Raw genomic sequence first — 17919 nt, 5'->3', positions numbered from 1 at the left:
CCAACTGCAAGGGTGCACTTTACCTTTTTACAATTTCATTTGATTGTCTACGGATCTTACTTGCTAAAGAGTCGGCGTATTAGTCAGCTTCGTAGAACATTATTCCTTTTGTTCAGTATTGAGTTTGTGTTCTAACTTTTTATATAACATAGATACTTTAGCAGGATGACGTCAATCATCAAAAATGAAAAGAAGAAGGGGGCAATACCAAATATACATTTTCAATGAAAATACCAAAAGATTATTTTTTTGACTGTAGGGCCGGTGTAAACCGGTCCTGTATTTGACTAATTAAATATAAAACCTTTTAAAATATTAATTATATTTAGTAGCTTAAAAAATTACTATTATCTGAAAGCAATATTTTTCTAATAAGTATTATTTTACCAGGCATTTGTGAAGCATAATACATACAGATAAAACAAAGGCTAACTGCTGGAAGTGGGGAAAAATATAGCAACGGCTATTTTTTTTCTCGAGATAAAACATTTTTCACTTATACCCAGCTCTCATTCCCATAAAGAAGAAATCACGTTAAACAAGTGCAATAGATGTTTAATTGGAAGGATAATGTTGGCCAGGATTGCATTTTGGGGAGTGTCCTATCAGACCTAGACAGATCTGATTGAACATGCACGGGGATATTTACAACTAGGAGAGGTGGAGTCTTGGGGAGGTTAGTTATCTTAGATTATCGTAAACTCAAAATTCAATGAATCATGTGGAAACTGTAAGAGATCATATAGGAAAAATTTGAGCATACTAGGAGGTGATGACCCAGAGCCCCCTCTCCGCAGTATGTGCACAGGATTTACTATGGGGATAAAGCTATTATATAATAAATAAACTTAGAGGGGGGTAAAACTTTTTTCAGATTTAAGGGGGGGACCGATATGAGGCATTGAATTTATGTCATTGATTTTGAAAACGCCCCTTGTTTTTTTGTTTTTTTTTGCAAAGTACGAGCTAGTACCACCTGGCACGTACGGACAGTGGGGTCTCTGGGCCTGGGCCTCCCCGAAATCTCACGATTTTTTTTTATTTTCCCATAATTTTCAGATACTTTTCACAGAATAAGTGATTTGAAGTGTTTGGGCCCTCCCAAAACAAATTCCTGCGTACGTGCCTTAGTACCACAATCTGGTCGAATATCAACGTCTGTTAATTATTAAGAGAATAAAGATTTCAAATATGCCTGGCAAAATTTAAGCAACTGCTGACTTTGACATGGCCTTGATAAAAATTACTGTGAAAGAGGAAATAGCTCCTTTTGGGAACCATGAGTATAGCTGAAGACAAACCCTATCGACTTCACAGAACAGTTAACCAATTCTGCAATTAATCGTTATTTAGCAAGGTATTGTCTGCTAAGTAGGCTTTTACACACCGAATGAATAGACAATATGTTGCACAGAGTGCTTTTAATTTTGTACACTTGTGGCACTTGGCGAACAGCCCTTTGTCCACTCGAATCACATAATTTGTGCAGCCGGTATTGAGGTTAGCACACGCATTTTATCGGAAGATTACAATAAGATATAAAAAGTAGATCGGAGGAAATGGTAATATAGTTGCATTAAATGTACAATCCTGTGGTCAATTATAAGTCAGCCGGTATACTTAGTAATAGTCAAGAATGCGAATGTAGGTTTGAGCGAAGTATCTAAAACAGGACGCCTACATGTGTTTCCGGGGGTCAATCCGATATTTTCATGTAACTTTGGAATAGAGTCTAAAGCGGTTTTCACATAAAACGTAATTTTTCCATGGTAACTGGCTCAGTTACGTTGCATTAAGTTTAACCTTTTCGCACTTAAAACTTTTCGCACTTAGGAGAGCGTAAAGTGGCTTTCACACTACACCTGTATTTTTTCCATGATAACTGGTTCAGTTACATTGCATTAAGTTTAATCTTTTGCACTTAAAACACTTCCTTTCAGACTAGGCTAGTGTATAAATCCATAAAACAATCATAATCATCGTCATAATCATCAAAGGTAAACTATTCTAAAATAAGATGTTGAATTGAGATATGTTCAAGTTCCGATCAAGCACAAAAGACTTTCTGGAAAAGTTTGTTAATTTAATTTCAAAATTTATTAATTTCTCATACAGACATTCAATTGATTTTATGCTCTCTTTACTGATTCGTAGTGTAAAATCAGCATACGTAACGTAAAATTCTACGCAGCACTCGGACTACTAGGTAGCCTACTGCCTACAGTACGGACAAAATTTGCTCTGTAAGATTACATAACATAACCAAGGCCGTACCCAGGTTAAGGGCCCCCCCAAATGCTTGTCTGACTTGTAAAAACGTAACAATATTGGATATAAACAAATTTGTAATACGTTTTTTAGTTTTTTTTGTGTAAGCCCACCGAAAAATCTTTGAGTACCCCCCTCCCCCCCCCCCGAAAAAAAATCCTGGATACGACCTTGAACATAACATAAAATTTAAATGCTTCTGCGAAAGGTTCTACGGCGCAGTGCGAAAACAACATGATTAGCCTTGTCTCTTTTGTCCCGAAGGATTTGTGGCACAAGCATTAACACTGATCTGTTGCGAGTCTTGTCAATGGTGATTTCTTATAACAAAAACCAAAACTCATAAAAATAAGAAACCAAAATTATTAGCGTAGAATGTGCAAATATAACAAACACTAGAGCCGCATTTTGAATCGATTTTGCTGGGACCAGGGTCTACGGGGCACAAACCACAAAAAGACCCAGTGCAATATTTTATTATATGCCACTTAGTTTTTAATTTATAATCGTAAATCTTCTTTATTTCAATATGCACATATTTCACGGGTAGAGCTAATGCTGGGACTTAATTACTTTGTGTGCACAGGTTTGACTAAAGAAGAAAGGTTAAAAAATAGGTAAAAGCAAGAAAGCGAAGAAATATATCCCCTGACCCCAAGGCCGTACCCAGGATTTTTTTCGGAGGGGTTTTTACTTAAAGATTTTTTTGGGGGGGGGGATGGTTTACACAAAAAACCTCAAATAACGCATATAAAATTTGTTTATATCCTTTTTTGTTACTTTTTTACGAGTCAACAGAACATTTCAGGAGGGGTTCAAACCCCCCTTAACCCCCCCCCCCCTGGGCACGGCCGTGCCTGGGCCAGTTTTCGTTATCACTGTCCCTGTATACAATCTTTCATACTTAGGAACTACCAGATGCCTCATTTTCGTCTTGCACCGCTTTAAAACACGTATCGTACAATCATTTTTCATCTAGCTCATGGTACATGTTTTTTTCAAGGTATTCTTAGTTTTGACATCGGCTCTAAATTTGGCTTTTTTAAATCGAACTTTTTGAATGAATGAATTTTTATAAAACTTTTCAAAAGCCTAATACTGAGATTTTGCCTGCCAATTGCCAGTATCTTAGTATCATCTTTAATTAGTTTCAGTAATGGTTGAGAAGAAGGGACGCGTTCCGTCTGCAAATTAATAAATAAACCAAATGGTTTCTTTCCACACAATGAGAAACGTGGAGTCAGACAACCCGATCTAACTCAGTTCTTCATATGAGCATATTGATCCTATCACTTTTAATTAACGTTTCAACCTAATCACCTATCCAGCTGTTGATGGCTCCTCGTTATACCTGTACCCTCCAGTGACGTGTGCTGTATTGTCCATCCGCAACGCAAGTTGCTCCGAACTGTCTCCGAAGCAGTACCTTCTTCCACGTTCAAGGAGTTGGTACAAGAAACCAAGGTGAAGTGGCTAACATTGAAGAATCCTGATAGTGCTGCGAGGAACGATGTTGTGGATTTTGATTTTTTGTTGTTTTGTTTCGGCAAGCCTTGGAGTGACATTAAAAGATGGATATGAAGACGTAATTGTAGCAATTGAATCGAACGTTGAAGAGCCACTGGATTGTGACATATTTTTCAGAGAGATTGAGGTATTTATTCAGTTGGAAATTTTAAAACTATAAATGTACCAGTTGGCATAGGGGGTTGATTTATCCCCTACTCCCCTGAATTTTGAAAAAAAACTGATTATATTAAAAAAAATCGAGATGAAAAATAAATTGCTCCCCCCCCCAGGTTTAAAAATATGTTTTATATCTGCGTTTTTAAAAAATAAACAAAATCCTTGAAACACCTACATTTTGTTGAATTGGTGCCCCTAGCATTTAGTTACTGTATCTTACACTGTTTTTAAAGCTAACTTTATTTGGCCAAATACATCCAACCAGGTTTAACAAACACACACCTATTGTAGGCAAGCAATATCAAGTGTTCATTTTTATTTGCTCATCATTTCACACATTCTTCTTGTAAACTCCTCGTTGTGCATGTATTATAATTATCCCACTCACCCTAAAATAAGATCTTGTTTATGTGTCATTAAATAAAAAAAACAAGTTTTTTAAACTGAAAGAAAGGAGCGACATTAAAACTTAAAACTAAAAGAAATCATTCCGTATATGAAAGGGGCTGTCCCCTCCTCAACGCTTCGCTCTTTAAGCTAAAGTTTTTTATTGTTTTAAAAAATAAAGTTGTGAGACAGAGTCATACTTTAGCGTAAAAAGCGAGGCGTTGAGGAGGGGGCAGCCACTTTCATATACGGAATAATTTCTGTTCGTTTTAAGTTTCAATGTCACTCCTTACTTTCAGTTTAAAAAACTTGTTTTTTTTATATTTAATTTCTGATCGTTTTTTAGTTAATGCAGCTTTTATTTTGGCACACCGTCATTGAATAAGTAAACAAAAATTGCATAAAAATTTTACTTTTCTTTTGTTAAATGGATGTTTCTAAATTTGGTTATGACGTAATTTACAAATTAACTTACGTAATTAACTTCTATATTCGTATATTTTTCTTCTGGCAAAAAATACAAAGTTGCAGATTTTTGCAGATATGAGCTTGAAACCTATGTAATAGGGTTTTCTGATACGCTGAGTCTAACGGTGTGATTTTCATTAGAATTCTTTTACTTGTAAGGGGTGTTTCCTCTCTCTTTGAAAAATCGGGTGAATTTTCTCAGGCTCGTAGCCTTTGATGAGTAATACTAAACTTAATAAAATTTATATATTTAGAATCAGCATTATAAACACATTCTTTTGATACATTTATTGACATCAAAATTCTATTTTTAAAAGTGTCGATTACTATTGAGCCGTATCGCTTGTTTTTTTTTTATTGTTTTTTTTTATTACGTATGTGTTATTACGTATATGAGAGGGTTCTCCCCTTAGTCAATACCACGCTCTTTACATTAAAAGTTAAAAAAAAATTTTTATTCACAAACCCCTGAATCACAAAGGCCTTTTAATTATAATAGATAGCTCTTTTGAAAGCACTAAAAAAAATGTAGCGTAAATAGCGAGGTATTGACTTGGGGGAGAACCCCCTCACATACGTTATAATTTCTGTTCGTTTTAAGTTCTAATGTTGCTTCTTACTTTCAGTTGAAAAAACTTGTTTTTTTATATTTAATTTCTGATCGTTTTTTAAATAATGCTTGGAAATCCGGCGCCCCTATCATAGAAATGTCCCTTACCCCAAAGAAACATCTTCCCCGGAAAGATTCTCCAGAGTAACCCCCTCCTCTAGCCCCCCCCCCCTCCAGAAAAAAATCCTTCCTGAAAATGTCTGTATACTTCCCAATAACCAATAAATAATGCTGGCAAGTCAAGCGCCCCCTTCATGGCAATTTCCCTTCCCCCATGCAAAATTCCTTCATGGACAGATCCTCCAACATAATCCCCGACCCCCCCCCCCCACTACCAGAAAAAAAAAACCTCCTGAAAACTTCTGTATACTTCCCAATAACCAATACTATATGTTAACATTGGGTAAAGTTCATAACTTTTAGCCCTCCCCCCGGTGACTTCGGGGGGTTAAGTCATCCTAAAAGACATATTTATCATATTTTCGACCATGCTGAACAAAATGGCTATCTCAAAATTTTGATCGGGTGACTTTGGGAAAAAAATAAGCGTGGGAGGGGGCCTAGTTGCCCTCCATTTTTTTGGTCACTAGAACTTTTAATTTCCGTTCCAATGAGCCCTCCCACGATATTCTAGGACCAATGGGTTGATACGATCACCCCTGGGAAAAAAATAAAATAAAAAAATAAACACGCATTCGTGATCTTTCTTCTTGCAAAAAATGCAAAATTCCACTTTTTTGTAGATAGGAGCTTGAAACCTCTACAGTAGGGTTCTCTGATACGCTGAATATGATGGTGTGATTTTCATTAAGGTTCTATAATTTTTAGGGGGTCTTTCCCTCTTTTTTGAAAATCAGCCAAATTTTCTCAGGCGCGTAACTTTTGATGGGTTTCTATCATATCCTTTTGAAAAGGATATGATTTCGAGGGTGTTAAAGGATTATTGTTATCCTTAGGCATACAGATAGGCATGAGATTATCCTTAGGGGGGCATAAGGATATGATTTCCAGTTCATAGATCAAGGAAGGACGTATCATTTGTATACCCTCACTTGTTCTATAGGATAATTTTGCAGCAAGATTTCTTCAATAAAGGAAACATAACAACAAAATATACTATTCAGCATTTTTTCCTAATATATGGCTAATCATTCCTAAAGTCAGTGGCGTAAGTTGGGGGAGGGGGTGTTCCCTCCGATATTTTGAAAAATACTTTTGGGGGGTGTTTTCATTGAAAATACCTTTCTTTGTATTTTCGTTGAAAAGACTAAAACACTACAAATTAGCCTACTCTCCTTGATTCTGAAAAATTCCTTTTATGTCCCCCTCCCTAATTTTCATAAATTGAAACCACTATCTAAAGAGACAATTTTCCCTTTCCCAGAAAAACCTATTTTCAAAAGGGACCAAACCAAGGCCCCTCCATTTTAATCCATGTTTTCCCCAAATCCTTTAGTCTAGGACTATGGCTGGCCCAATTAGAGTGTGGGGTGGCTTCCATTGTAATAGTTCTTATGATATGATAGGAAAAATAGGGTATTGAGTGCAGTGGCGGATCCAGGGGGGCGCCCTCCCACCCCCCGTAGCGTAGTCTAAAGTAGTGTAATTTACTTAATTAACTCAAGTTTGCGTTAATTAAACTTTCTCCTAACGCAAGATTATCGGATCAACCTGTTTTGCCCCCCCCCCCTAAAAATTTTTTGGATCAACCTATTCCCCCCCACCTAAAAAAATCCTGGATCCGCCCCTGATTGAGTGGGACTATGCTTCGATTATTGTAGTGTTTCATTCTTCATGTTGGAGAACTGCATGATTGATTTGACTTATGACGTAAAAATGATGCACATTTCTAGTTTTGATTTGTTCTTATATTTTAAACAAGCTTAGATCATTGTTTAACAACAGTTCAAAGCAATATCGTAATTTTGGTCCCGAGAATGAATGCATGTTATCAAACCGTATCCCGGGAGGGGGTTAAGGGGATTTGCATCCCCATCCCAAATTTTTTACTGATTCTTAAAAACAGCAAAAATACATCTGAGCAAATTTTGGATGCGTTTTTTAGAGTTTTTTGTAACCTCCCCCGAACAAAAATCGTGGATACGGCCCTGCATATGATAACAATGAATTCAGTTCTATAAAGCATCTTCTCCTTTCGGCGCAAGTTAGAGCTGTAAACTTGTAACAACATCTATGAAAAATAAACCTTAACACTTCTATCTTTAGTTACAGTTTTTCAAGTCAATTTAATCCAACTGATTTAAGTCTAATTTGTCAACGAAATTTTAGTTTTTATGGAGTAAGAGAACCTTGTGGGAAAAAGTGGATGAGGAAGCTCCGTCTGCAGGAGCTAACCGGGGAGGGTCTGATAATTTCTCGAAAAAAAACTATTTTAGCACTATTTCATCATGTGTAGGACGTACTGAGGGTTGCCACATGTAGCACAAAAGTGCTATTTTAGCACTATTACAGTCAATTTTATGTAGCACCGAAAATTGTAATGTAGCACGCAAATTTGGGCTATTCTAGCGCTTTGATGGTACAGTGGTGGCAACTCTGACTATGTATATAATGCTTCAAATGCAAAAACACTCCTGTATGCACAAAAAAGTTTTTCAACTGACAGTAAAGATCGACATTAGAACTTAAAACGAACAGAAATTTTTTGAGGTCAACGAATGTAGTTAATGGGTAATTGCAAGCGTTTTATTTACCAATGCCTTTGAAAACATTTGAATTGAAAGTTTGATTGTGCTGATGGGCTAAAATAAGCTCTTCCGTACCTGGGATACTTTAAAAAAGAACTAGGGACCTCGGAATCCGTGTCCCCTCCCTGAAAAGTTTTTGACACATCAAAGATTTGCTTATGCCTAAAACTAGATTCAGGTTTACGTGGCTGCAAAGAAGCACCATTACTGATGTTGTTTATAAACTTTCTCCTTTAAACAGGAGGGAGTTAACTTCAGATCTCCAAATTGAAGCCCAAAATTTAAGCGAATTGTTATATTTTCATCATTTTTTCATTAAATTTTATTCATTTTGAATATATTTATTCTCGAGATATTCACGAGCAGAAACAGGCTATCCTATTGATATAGAAGATGATACGTGGCCCGCTCTCTATCCCCTCGTGCATATCTAGAGTGCCAATTCTTCCATCTTGCGAGGCAAAGCTCCTTCACGCTGCCCCTCTTGAGACCATATATGTCACGTCACGAGCCACGCGTCTCTTGCACCACCAGGCGTACAGGATTTTGAAAGTGACTGACACCTCGAAAGAATTCTTATTGCAGAAGCATTGTTCTAATAGTTGTTCCATCTGCAAATTTCTTGAATTCTTCTACACTCGGTGGCGTCAATTCAAGGAAATGTAGGCGGGGGTGTATTCTTTAAAATCTAGGAGGGACCATTTTGTTTTTTTTGTTTGTTTGTTTTTTCAATGAAAACACTGTAATATAGAAATGTCCCAAAGCAGTGGCTTCAAATGGGAAGGGGGTGACGGACAGGGAAGAATTTTACCGCACTAGGTTTTAAAAATATATTTTAATTTTTCAACATTTTTGTGAGTTACACTGTTGTAAAGGCTGTAGAAAGTTGAAAATGCCTTATTTTAGTGTTATTAAATTACTGTATTGTGTATTGCTATTAAAGTTTCTCTGTTTAGACTAGAATCACTTATGAAATAGTTTCGAGATAAAAAAAATAAATAGCATCAATGCGAAGGGTAATAACACTCTTGGAATGACACGGTAATTCTATTGCCTTATGAAACCCATAATTTGTTTCCTACCTCACGCGAAACAAGAATTTACATTTAGTATAAGCTGCCCTTGTCCAATATCGGTGCTATTTATAAGATTGAATTTGGTAATCAAACCCACAACTCTCGAAGCCTTTAGCAATCTTCATAAAAGGATGTTTCAAATGCATTTATAATTACTAATTCTCATTTGCAATACAAGACTCAAAGAATAGAAATGGTTTTGTATAGATTCAAATCAATTTTTAATTATGTTTAGCAAGTTGTGATAACCACTTTTTTTTCTCACATAATAACTATTGCATTGGAAAGCCGTTAGCCATAGATGAATAAATTTTTACTAACAATAAAAGTTTTTACAGGCCGTAATTAATATAAAAATTTACACCTATAGAAAATTAAAAAGAACAAAAAATCTGGAATTCCTAGCTAAATAAATAAAAAATTAGCCTTTATGCACCTTTCAGGATACAACCACCCTTTCTAACTTCTTTATCCCTCTCAAAATGATATCATTTAATTTTATTCCTTTCATCCGAACTAGTTTCGCAAAATTTCAACCCTCAACAGTCACTTACAAAAACCCCAAAAAATGAGTTAAATTATCCACATCTCCACACATTGGGCAAAAATAAGTGCACATATCCGTTACAATAACCCAACACTTATGTAAGACAAAATAACACTTCGAAGGGAATGGAAAACATGTACATAAAACAATATATAGCAAGATTAGGGGCATCGTGAAAAGAGATCATTCTATTAAATGCTAAAGCAATTAACGCTTTTAAAATGTTTCCCCTTTTAAAACATAAATCATCTTTGGAATTGCCTGATTCAAGTAAGTACTACGCCTGTGCTGACGCTCTTCCTATTAGGTTTTGATATAAAAAAAAAACATTATCACTTTTCTTGAATTCTATTTCTTTTAGTTTATGTAGAAGCTAGTAGCTGACTATATTTATCAAAATTTGGTCAAATAGATACATAATTTGGAATGGTATGGTACATAATATTGACTGCACATCTATCTGTTTAGATTATGTAACCTGAAAATGTTATATTGGTCTTTTGAAACCTAAGAATAGTTACGCCTGCCTTGCCTTGCATCTATTTTTTTTTAATAAGAGCAACAGGAGCTGAGTACTGAGGAAGATTACTTGAGACCATTGTTTATTGCTGCATAGCTAATTTGAACAACCTCCCTAAGTTATTACATCGAAACTACTACTGAGGAACTTTACTTGAGACCATTGTTTATTGCTGCAAAGATAATTTGAAAAACCTCCCTAAGTTATAAAATCGATACTACTACTGAGGAAAATTACTTGAGACCATTGTTTATTGCTGCATAGCTAATTTGAACAACCTCCCTAAGTTATAAAATCGAAACTACTACTGAGGAACATTACTTGAAACCATTGTTTAGTGATGTATAGCTAATTTGAACAACCTACCTAAGTTATAAAATCGAAACTACTACTGAGGAACATTACTTGAGACCATTGTTTATTGCTGAAGAGCTACTTTGAAAAACCTACCTAAGTTATGAAATCGAAACTACTACAGATGAACATTACTTGAGACGATTGTTTATTGCTGCATAGCTATTTTGAAAAACCTCCATAATTTATCAAATCGAAACTACTACTGAGGAACAGTAATTGAGACCATTGTTTATTGCTGCATAGCTAATTTGAACAACCTCCCTAAGTTATCAAATCGAAACTACTACTGAGGAACATTACTTGAGACCATTGTTTATTGCTGCATAGCTAATTTGAACAACCGCCCTAAGTTATTAAATCGAAACTACTACTGAGGAACTTTACTTGAGACCATTGTTTATTGCTGCAAAGCTAATTTGAACAACCTCCCTAAGTTATTACATCGAAACTACTACTGAGGAACTTTACTTGAGACCATTGTTTATTGCTGCATAGCTAATTTGAACAACCTCCCTAAGTTATTACATCGAAACTACTACTGAGGAACTTTACTTGAGACCATTGTTTATTGCTGAATAGCTAATTTGAACAACCTCCCTAAGTTATTACATCGAAACTACTACTGAGGAACTTTACTTGAGACCATTGTTTATTGCTGCATAGCTAATTTGAACAACCTCCCTAAGTTATTACATCGAAACTACTACTGAGGAACTTTACTTGAGACCATTGTTTATTGCTGCATAGCTAATTTGAACAACCTCCCTAAGTAATTACATCGAAACTACTACTGAGGAACTTTACTTGAGACCATTGTTTATTGCTGCATAGCTAATTTGAACAACCTCCCTAAGTTATTACATCGAAACTACTACTGAGGAACTTTACTTGAGACCATTGTTTATTGCTGCATAGCTAATTTGAACAACCTCCCTAAGTTATTACATCGAAACTACTACTGAGGAACTTTACTTGAGACCATTGTTTAGTGCTGCATAGCTAATTTGAACAACCTCCCTAAGTTATTACATCGAAACTACTACTGAGGAACTTTACTTGAGACCATTGTTTATTGATGCATAGCTAATTTGAACAACCTCCCTAAGTTATTACATCGAAACTACTACTGAGGAACATTACTTGAGACCATTGTTTATTGCTGCATAGCTAATTTGAACAACCGCCCTAAGTTATCAAATCGAAACTACTACTGAGGAACATTACTTGAGACCATTGTTTATTGCTGCATAGCTAATTTGAACAACCTCCCTAAGTTATTACATCGAAACTACTACTGAGGAACTTTACTTGAGACCATTGTTTATTGATTCATAGATAATTTGAACAACCTCACTAAGTTATTACATCGAAAATACTACTGAGGAACTTTACTTGAGACCATTGTTTATTGCTGCATAGCTAATTTGAACAACCTCCCTAACTTATTACATTGAAACTACTACTGAGGAACTTTACTTGAGACCATTGTTTATTGCTGCATAGCTAATTTGAACAACCTCCCTAAGTTATTACATCGAAACTACTACTGAGGAACTTTACTTGAGACCATTGTTTATTGATGAATAGCTAATTTGAAAAAAATCACTAATTTATAAAATCGAAACTACTACTGAGGAACATTACTTGAGACAATTGTTTATTGCTGCATAGCTAATTTGAACAACCTCCCTAAGTTATTACATCGAAACTACTCCTGAGGAACTTTACTTGAGACCATTGTTTATTGCTGCATAGCTAATTTGAACAACCTCCCTAAGTTATTACATCGAAACTACTACTGAGGAACATTACTTGAGACCATTGTTTATTGCTGCATAGCTAATTTGAACAACCTCCCTAAGTTATCAAATTGAAACTACTACTGAGGAACATTAATTGAGACCATTGTTTATTGCTGCATAGCTAATTTTAACAACCTCCCTAAGTTATTACATCGAAACTACTACTGAGGAACTTTACTTGAGACCATTGTTTAGTGCTGCATAGCTAATTTGAACAACCTCCCTAAGTTATTACATCGAAACTACTACTGAGGAACTTTACTTGAGACCATTGTTTAGTGCTGCATAGCTATTTTGAACAACCTCCCTAAGTTATTACATCGAAACTACTACTGAGGAACTTTACTTGAGACCATTGTTTATTGCTGTATAGCTAATTTGAACAACCTCCCTAAGTTATTACATCGAAACTACTACTGAGGAACTTTACTTGAGACCATTGTTTATTGCTGCATAGCTAATTTGAACAACCTCCCTAAGTTATTACATCTAAACTACTACTGAGGAACTTTACTTGAGACCATTGTTTATTGCTGCATAGCTAATTTGAACAACCTCCCTAAGTTATTACATCGAAACTACTACTGAGGAACTTTACTTGAGACCATTGTTTATTGCTGCATAGCTAATTTGAACAACCTCCCTAAGTTATTACATCGAAACTACTGCTGAGGAACTTTACTTGAGACCATTGTTTATTGCTGCATAGCTAATTTGAACAACCTCCCTAAGTTATCAAATCGAAACTACTGCTGAGGAACATTACTTGAGACCATTGTTTATTGCTGCATAGCTAATTTGAACAACCTCCCTAAGTTATCAAATCGAAACTACTACTGAGGAACTTTACTTGAGACCATTGTTTATTGCTGCATAGCTAATTTGAACAACCTCCCTAAGTTATTACATCGAAACTACTACTGATGAAGTTTACTTGAGACCATTGTTTATTGCTGCATAGCTAATTTGAACAACCTCCCTAAGTTATTACATCGAAACTACTACTGAGGAACTTTACTTGAGACCATTGTTTATTGCTGTATAGCTAATTTGAACAACCTCCCTAAGTTATTACATCGAAACTACTACTGAGGAACTTTACTTGAGACCATTGTTTATTGCTGTATAGCTAATTTGAACAACCTCCCTAAGTTATCACATCGAAACTACTACTGAGGAACTTTACTTGAGACCATTGTTTATTGCTGCATAGCTATTTTGAACAACCTCCCTAAGTTATTACATCGAAACTACTACTGAGGAACTTTACTTGAGACCATTGTTTATTGCTGCAAAGCTAATTTGAACAACCTCCCTAAGTTATCACATCGAAACTACTACTGAGGAACTTTACTTGAGACCATTGTTTATTGCTGCATAGCTAATTTGAACAACCTCCCTAAGTTATCAAATCAAAACTACTACTGAGGAACATTACTTGAGACCATTGTTTATTGCTGCATAGCTAATTTGAACAACCTCCCTAAGTTATCAAATCGAAACTACTACTGAGGAATATTACTTGAGACCATTGTTTATTGCTGCATAGCTAATTTGAACAACCTCCCTAAGTTATCAAATCGACACTACTACTGAGGAACTTTACTTGAGACCATTGTTTATTGCTGCATAGCTAATTTGAACAACCTCCCTAAGTTATTACATCGAAACTACTACTGAGGAACTTTACTTGAGACCATTGTTTATTGCTGCATAGCTAATTTGAACAACCTCCCTAAGTTATTACATCGAAACTACTACTGAGGAACTTTACTTGAGACCATTGTTTATTGCTGCATAGCTAATTTGAACAACCTCCCTAAGTTATTACATCGAAACTACTACTGAGGAACTTTACTTGAGACCATTGTTTATTGCTGCATAGCTAATTTGAACAACCTCCCTAAGTTATCAAATCGAAACTACTACTGAGGAACTTTACTTGAGACCATTGTTTATTGCTGCATAGCTAATTTGAACAACCTCCCTAAGTTATTACATCGAAACTACTACTGAGGAACTTTACTTGAGACCATTGTTTATTGCTGCATAGCTAATTTCAACAACCTCCCTAAGTTATCAAATCGAAACTACTACTGAGGAACTTTACTTGAGACCATTGTTTATTGCTGCATAGCTAATTTGAACAACCTCCCTAAGTAATTACATCGAAACTACTACTGAGGAACTTTACTTGAGACCATTGTTTAGTGCTGTATAGCTATTTTGAACAACCTCCCTAAGTTATCACATCGAAACTACTACTGAGTAACTTTACTTGAGACAATTGTTTAGTGCTGCAGAGCTAATTTGAACAACCTCCCTAAGTTATCAAATCGAAACTACTACTGAGGAACATTACTTGAGACCATTGTTTAGTGCTTCATAGCTAATTTGAACAGCCTCCCTAAGCTAAAATAAAGCTAAAATAGTTCATAATACCACCCAATTTATTTTTTCCATCAATTCTGAGAGAAACCCACCTACACTTAGTTTCCCATCCAAACTTGGTGGAGACGGGTTGCATGAACGAATTTGTCGAGCTGTCGTCATTGTGGTTGACTGTCATACCGAAAAATGTTCATCAAAGTGTCAATAAAACCAATCAATCCGAACAGATTAACCGCATATGTGATAAAATACTGACCATTTTCGTGTTCATTTAACCGTTACTGAAATTGTGGACAAAGGGTGTCGGAGTGAAATTCAATTTCCGTTTTGAATTCTATTCTGCTTTTTGTCATAGATTGTGGCTTGATTTAATTCGTACCTGCTTGAAAGCAGTTCGCTGAAGATAGAAGCGGAGATTGTTGATGGTTCCCCACGCTCGATCTTGGTCTATGGTATTTTTAACTTCCTCCTTACCCAGAATAAAAAATAGTCATCATACTCAAAGAAAAACTAGAATAAAGAAGGAAAATTCAGAGAATGTAAAATACATTGTGCTCTTTGAAACATATATCTGTTTTCGTGATAGACCTACGAAACAAATAACGAAGCAATGCTTATTCCACCCCGTTATAACAATTCCGTTTTCTTTACTAAGAAGTGCAAGCAGAATGGCTGATTATGGACGATCAAGCTTCTAGCTCATCGTCACAGCTGAATGCTGTCGTAAACATTTTATCTAGAGTAAAGCTTATCTCATCATTTTACTCGTCCTATAGCCCCTTCATCCAATTTCAAGAAACCCCAAGAATTTTGCTCCACAGTAAGACATTGCGTCTTATTAGATGTGCCTTAGACACATCTATCCCGGCAGGTGTGCACGCTGAGGGACGGGCTTTAGGACTATGCACTTTCAGCTCAAGTCACGAGATTTGTGCACTTTATCATATATTCCATATAATTTGAGTACTTATGGCGTTTTTTTCGGAATTCGCGCTTCTGTCCAAAATCAATCTACACAAATGCGCCTCTAGTCAGCTGAGATTTCTCCTACGAAATAGCCTACATCTGCAAAACTTTGCTGAAAATCTCAACATCTCAATCTGTTGATTCTGTCATTGATTTTCTAATTTACTTCAAGGGGTGACACACTTTCCAAAAAATATAAAAAATAGACAAATTGTTTGAAATTGTTTGGAAATTATAAGAAATTGTAGATTATACTGAGGTTTTTGGATGCAGACGAGAGACCCTAAGGCCTATTTCCTCGGATGTGCATCTGCACTGCTTAATCCTGGATTTTTAGGGCTCAAATGTGCAGGGTAGTATGCAAGGCCATATCCAGGGGGGGGTCGGTGTAGGACCATATTTAGGATTTTTCGGGGGGGGGGAGTTAACAATAAGAATGCAAGGTCGTATAAAGGGGGATTCGGTGCAGGGCCGTATCCAGGATTTTTTCGGGGGGGGGGGGGGTAGCGAAAAAAACTTAAAATGTATAAAAATTTGTTTATATTCATTTTTGTTGCGTGTTTATGAGTTAGACAAACATTTCGGGAGGAGGGTTGAACCACCGACCCCCCCCCCCTCCTCGATACGGCCTTGCATATGTGGGTTAACCAGGTATGACTTCACACCCTTTTTTCGCTCTTATATTTGTAGAGACTATGCCTTAGGGTTGGTAATTTATCTATTTAAAAGTGGATAGATGTACAATACCTTTGATGTAGGGTTTTTTTTTGCGCGTGTCATCAGCTTTTTAATCCTTGACATGATAGCAAATAGGGATGAAATCTTTTTGGATCACTATTGTTTAGCCTGAAAGATCATTTTTCAAAACTCAAAGCTGACTCAACTTCGAAATTTTGTTTGATCAGTGACAATACCACCCAAAGTTGAACTTAGGATGACTTGTATATTTTGGAATCAGGCATTTATGAATTTCCCTTGGGTTATTGTTCTCTTACAAAATTATTTTGAATAGTATGATATGACTTTTTTTTCTCGTGCTTTACAAAAGTGTTGAGTCATGATTAAATCCCGGTAAAGATCTAATTTCCCCTATAAACGATTAATTGAATTTATTTGATTACCAAATAATGAAGCATTAGTTGATCTGAGATGAAAAAATTCTTCAATACGGAAATTACTGAGTTGAGTCACTATGAATAGAGCTACTTTATTATTTTTAACATTTTTTATTGAATGGAGTAATTATTTAATATAAAACTAGTAGGTCAGTCAGTGATTATTTAATAAGATTAAATTAAAAACAAGTTTTTTAAACTGAAAGTAAGGAGCGACATTAAAACGAACAGAAATTATTCCGTATATGAAAGGGGCTGTCCCCTCCTCAACGCCTCGCTCTTTACGCTAAAGTTTTTATTGTTTTAAAAAATAAGGTTGTGAGACAGAGTCAAACATTAGCGTAAAGAGCGAGGCGTTGAGGAGGGGACAGCCCCTTTCATATACGGAATAATTTCTGTTCGTTTTAAGTTTTAATGTCATTCCTTACTTTCAGTTTAAAAAACTTGTTTTTTTTATTTAATTTCTGATCGTTTTGTAGGTAATGCAGCTTTTATCTTGCCTCACCATCAATGAATAAGCAAACAAAATTTGCATAAAAAATTTAATTTTGTTTTGCTAAATGACTGTCTCTAAATTTGGTTCTGACGTAATTTACAAATTAACTTACGTAACGAACTTCTATATTCGTATATTTTTCTTCTGACAAAAGATACAAAGTTGCAGATTTTTGCAGATATGAGCTTCAAACCTATGTAATAGGGTTTACTAATACGCTGAATCTGGCGGAGTGATTTTCATTAAAATTCTTTCACTTGTAGGGGATGTTTCCCCCCTCTTTAAAAAATCAGGTAAATCTTCTCAGGCTCGTAGCCTTTGATGAGTAATACTAAACTTAATACAATTTATATATTTAGAATCAGCATTATAAGCCCATTCTTTTGATACATTTATTGACATCAAAATTCCGTTTTTAAAAGTTTCAATTACTATTGAGCCGTATCGCTTGTTTTTTTTTTATTGTTTTTTTTTTATTACGTCTATGTTATTACGCATATGAGGGGGTTCTCCCCTTAGTCA

At 35.6% G+C, this 17919-nt stretch overlaps 1 protein-coding gene across 1 annotated transcript in view; it reads left to right on the top strand.

The window, feature by feature from the left end:
• Window positions 1-3706: 3706 nt before the first annotated feature.
• LOC148954943 (calcium-activated chloride channel regulator 1-like) overlaps window positions 3707-17919 on the top strand; it is an 89444-nt gene continuing 75231 nt past the window's right edge. The window contains exon 1 of the mRNA XM_089099226.1: window positions 3707-3922. Coding sequence (XP_088955352.1) covers window positions 3779-3922 — 144 coding nt within the window. The 5' untranslated portion in view covers window positions 3707-3778. The remainder of the gene's footprint in view (window positions 3923-17919) is intronic.

This window comes from Artemia sp. Qi Xiang Cuo, chromosome 2 (genome assembly GCF_049724085.1).
Source record: "Artemia sp. Qi Xiang Cuo chromosome 2, ASM4972408v1, whole genome shotgun sequence".
NCBI classification, from domain to species: Eukaryota; Metazoa; Arthropoda; class Branchiopoda; order Anostraca; family Artemiidae; genus Artemia; species Artemia sp. Qi Xiang Cuo.
Note: the sequence above shows the minus strand (reverse complement) of the source record. Positions and strands in the feature narration are given on the sequence as shown.